Below are 4,327 nucleotides of genomic sequence, written 5' to 3'. Positions count from 1 at the left end.
AATTATCTCCGTTCTTTGCTAATTATGGGTACCATCCAACCATCACTTCAGTTAGTACTACTCCTTCAAATTCTCCTTTGGTTGATGAATGGAATAATGCACTCCTAGACAATTTTCGGGTTATCAAAGAAAATATTTCTAAAGCTCAGAACACCCAAAAACACTATTATGATTTGCGGCACAGACAACCACCTTCGTACCAAATTGGAGACCAGGTTTGGTTGTCAACGAAAAATCTGAAGCTACATCTCCCTAGTAGGAAAATGACGCAAAAATTCTGCGGACCTTTCCCCATTACTAAGGTAATAAATCAGAACGCAGTTACCTTGGAATTACCATCATCTATGAGAATACATCCAACTTTCCACGTTTCCCTTCTCAAACCCTACGTTCCCACAAGAAACACTACACCCCAATTGCTGCCAATTAGATCCATCCAAGACTCGGATGTCTACGAGGTGAAAGATGTACTTGATTCAAGGTTTTCTAAGGGAATTCTGGAATATCTGATTAGGTGGAAGGGATATTCAGAAGACGATGATACCTGGGAACCCGCATCCAATCTTAATGCACCTCAACTTGTTTCCCAGTTTCACAGGAGATTTCCAGATCGCCCCAGACTCCAAGCTGAGGATCAGCTTGTTTGAGGGGGGAGTCATATCAGGGTTTAGGGTGTATTGTTTCCTTAATTAGTGATCAGCCAATCACAACCTTCTTACTTCCATAAAACACCTGAACACTAAGCACACCTTGCTTAGTATTTTGTTATTCTCCTTAGAGTAACACTGAGCCTCGCAGTACTCTGTAAGTTTCTACTTTGAACCTTATCACCTCTACAACTGGACCTTACTCCTTTCCAGAGCATTCAGTAAGGATATCTCCCAGCTCATTCCAGCCTGTTACAACTTTCTCAAAGTCTCACAACAAGAGATTGGCAAGTATTTACTTTTCCACAAGCTGTCTGTGTATCACCGGATATCGCATTCAATACCATCACTTTTGCTTACGTTAAATTATATTAACTCTTGTTGCTCCCATCAAGATTAACCGGAATGAACTTCCTTTAGTTATATTTTGTTACTGTTCCGTTACCTTTATAATTGTTTAGTTTTGGGCTCCATCGGAGATTCGTGACGTCACACGCTGTCAGTCAGCCGGCTTCAGCGTGTCTCTACTCCTGCTGCATTCGCAGCGTACAGAACCCGGAAGTGTTTGTCACTGCCTGCCGCTCTCACAGATTGCAAGGTACAAATTCTAGATATGCTCTATAACATTTACCTGACTTTCTCCATATTGTGATGCAAACAAATACGTTTGGATAAGACTTTATTCCTGAGTTCTAACTTTTTACTTAACCTGTTGCAATATCATTTTCCTTACTTACAACATTTGGAAAGTTTCACCTATTCCTTTTCCTCATATTTTGTTGCCAGATTGTTTACCTACATTAATTTTGATATTGTTCCTATCATTGCACATTATACTGTAGAACGTATTCTATGCAGGGAACAATCATTCTTAGATTAATTGCACAAACATCTATTTGAGTTTACCTAGTAATAGTATTCTCATTTGACACTGTGCTACAACTTTATAAATACATTTCATCCTCACCAAGGGGGCTTGATTGTTACACATACATTTAATTGTTGTTATAAATTATATTTTTCAGACATGTTCCTTGGCAAAGTTATCAGTTTTGTTCTGCTGATGCCGCCTTTGGTTTTCTCAAGAGACCTTTATCTAACTACCAATGGCGGGATTTGTACGTCACCATGCTCCCAAGAAAACACTGACTATTTCTGGTGCTGGCAGGAAGGCTATTTGGATTATAAATGGGACTACTGTTCTCCGCATGAAGGTTATGATAACTATTACTCTAAATGTGATTCACCTTGTAGAACCTATGGATACAGCTATAGGTGGTGCAAAAGACCACAAGGGGGCTGGAGATACTGCGGACACATCACAGAAGAGTTTGAGAAACGAAATACAAGATATGGGAAACAGTGTGTGAGTAACTGTGATATTAATAAAAAAGAGACGTATTTTCAATGTTATGATGTAAACAATGACTATGAGTACTGCTCTCCATCTAATTATGTGACCATAAAAGGAGAACCATGTCGTCTAGACCACCCTTGTGATTTCTATGAGTCTAAGTACACCTGGTGTTACACAGATGAAAAGAATAACTGGGATTACTGTGGGAAAATAAGCAGTGACTGTGAAAACCTTATTCATTTGTCCAAACGAATAAAACGCCAGCCTGGAGAAGAAGAGCTTTGTAGAATAGTGGATAGTGGAAATAGACGTGTTACAATTCTTGTAGCAGTTCGAGAAAGCAGACTCGGAAGGTTCTCTCGAGATCAGTTTACGGACGCATGCCATGTTATTAATATGGTAAACGCAGATACTACTTTTTCAACCAACCCTGGTACAATGTTTAGTTACGAAACTGTAAGACTTGATATGCAAGGAACCTTTGCGCATGAGGGTGTTAGGTATTTTAACATACAATTACAGTTAAATGGCCAACGACATGGCCAATCAAGTATTGCCCAAGTACTTTTTCCTGAAAATTTAGAAGTCACTCGATACTTCCGATACATACGAAGAGCTCTACATACAAGCATGCAAGGTGCCTACAATGAGGTTCCAGTAAAAGTTTTTATACAGATAATAAATATATAAAAAATATGAATTTTTAATATTTCCAGCCATTGCAATGTCCATTGAGAAATGAACAATAAAACTGAATTTATTTTAGCACACTAATCTTTGCATTAGAGAGATTGATTATGTATATTCACATGTGATATGTCTGGACAAAATGATTATGTTATCTAAATAATGATTATACAGATTTTAATAAAATTATATCATTGTAGAGTTTCATTGCTTTCCTTTATTTTATTCAAATTAAAAACAGATAATTCCAACTTTACTCACAACCAGCAATAGCTGCTAGGTCCTTCATGCTACGATAATGACTTTGGTCTAAAAAAATCTGTCAAGATTTTTTAAAGGGACAGTAAACACCAGAGGTTTTGATGTTTAAAAATGTAGATAATACCTTTATTACCATTCCCCAGTTTGCATAACAAACACAGTTATAATAATATACTTTTTACCTCTGTGATTACCTTGTATCTAAGCCTCTGCAAACTGCCCCCTTTTTTCAGTTCTTTTGACAGACATGCATTTTTAGCCAATCAGTGCTGGCTCCTAGGAGCTTCACGTGCCTGAGCTCAATGTTATCTATCTTAAGACAAAGATGGAAACTACCAGAGGTACACATTATATTGCAGACATAAAAATTCTAAGCTAACAAATATAGCATAAAATACAAGACAAACATCTAATCACAATCTCATTTAAAGGGAAATGTAACCCAAATGTTTTCTATGAATATTCAGATAGAGCATGCAATTTTAAAAAGACTAGATATTCTGAGTTAATTTCACCTTTTACTGCTCAAATCAAACACCAGTGTCTATGTGACTTTGTTACTGCTAAAAGACTTTAGTGCTTTGCATAAGGCCTTTTTTGTGAGCTTCAATCTGGACTACCTACCTAGGCTACATTTAATTCTTTATGTGGCACAATGTTACAAAGTTTCAAGGAGTGGTTATGTTTCCAATCAACTTTTTTACACTTTTACATTACGTATATGTATATTAATGAGCCTGAGCATATATGCCAAACACTTTACAACAGGTAATACTGACCGCAGTAAAAACCACACACCACTTGCATATGTTGATATCATCGGTGTCTTGCCGTCCTGGCTTGAAACTGCGGCCTAATATCGTACCTCCGACCATTAGGATAACACTCCTTATCTGGTTCCAGGTGATTACAGCCTCAAGCTCCCGGAGCTAGTACAGTAAGAAAGATAACAGACATATGATTCACACTCATACTGTTTTAATAATGCTTAAACCATAGCTACGTGAAGTAAAACAGGCATGAGTTAATTTCTAATACCCAGTTGTTCACCCTATAATTAGGATTAGAGACAACTGTTTGCAAGTATAAAAAATAGACTAAGGGCTCCATGTACTAAAACGTCAATTTCATTGACATTGGAGACTTGGATAAACTCGCTTTTACTCGCAGAGAGACAAATGATGTCTGCTGCTACTATGTACTAAAAAACATCTCAGAAACTGAAAAATTTCACCCCTTGCTCTCTTATTACCTAGGTAATTTTTTAACAATCAAATTCAATGTTCATTATGGCTTCTTCTAGATCTGAGTCCCAGATTTTGAAATAAAAGAACCAACACATTTCCTATCAGCAAAATGTGGTTTTAATAGATAT

At 37.0% G+C, this 4,327-nt stretch overlaps 1 protein-coding gene across 1 annotated transcript; it reads left to right on the top strand.

Moving 5' to 3' along the window:
• Positions 1 to 1,689: 1,689 nt before the first annotated feature.
• LOC128666354 (uncharacterized) lies at positions 1,690 to 2,694 on the top strand. Its single transcript, XM_053720901.1, has one exon. It carries the CDS (start codon positions 1,711 to 1,713, stop codon positions 2,692 to 2,694), a length of 984 nt encoding a protein of 327 aa, XP_053576876.1. The 5' UTR covers positions 1,690 to 1,710.
• The last annotated feature ends 1,633 nt before the right edge of the window (positions 2,695 to 4,327 follow it).

This window comes from Bombina bombina, chromosome 1 (assembly GCF_027579735.1).
Source record: "Bombina bombina isolate aBomBom1 chromosome 1, aBomBom1.pri, whole genome shotgun sequence".
In the NCBI taxonomy this organism is placed as follows: Eukaryota; Metazoa; Chordata; class Amphibia; order Anura; family Bombinatoridae; genus Bombina; species Bombina bombina.
Note: the sequence above shows the minus strand (reverse complement) of the source record. Positions and strands in the feature narration are given on the sequence as shown.

What these genes read in the sequence shown, in the direction of transcription:
- LOC128666354 (XM_053720901.1), top strand. Translation starts at nt 1,711, where the DNA reads ATGCCGCCTTTGGTTTTCTCAAGAGACCTTTATCTAACTACCAATGGC.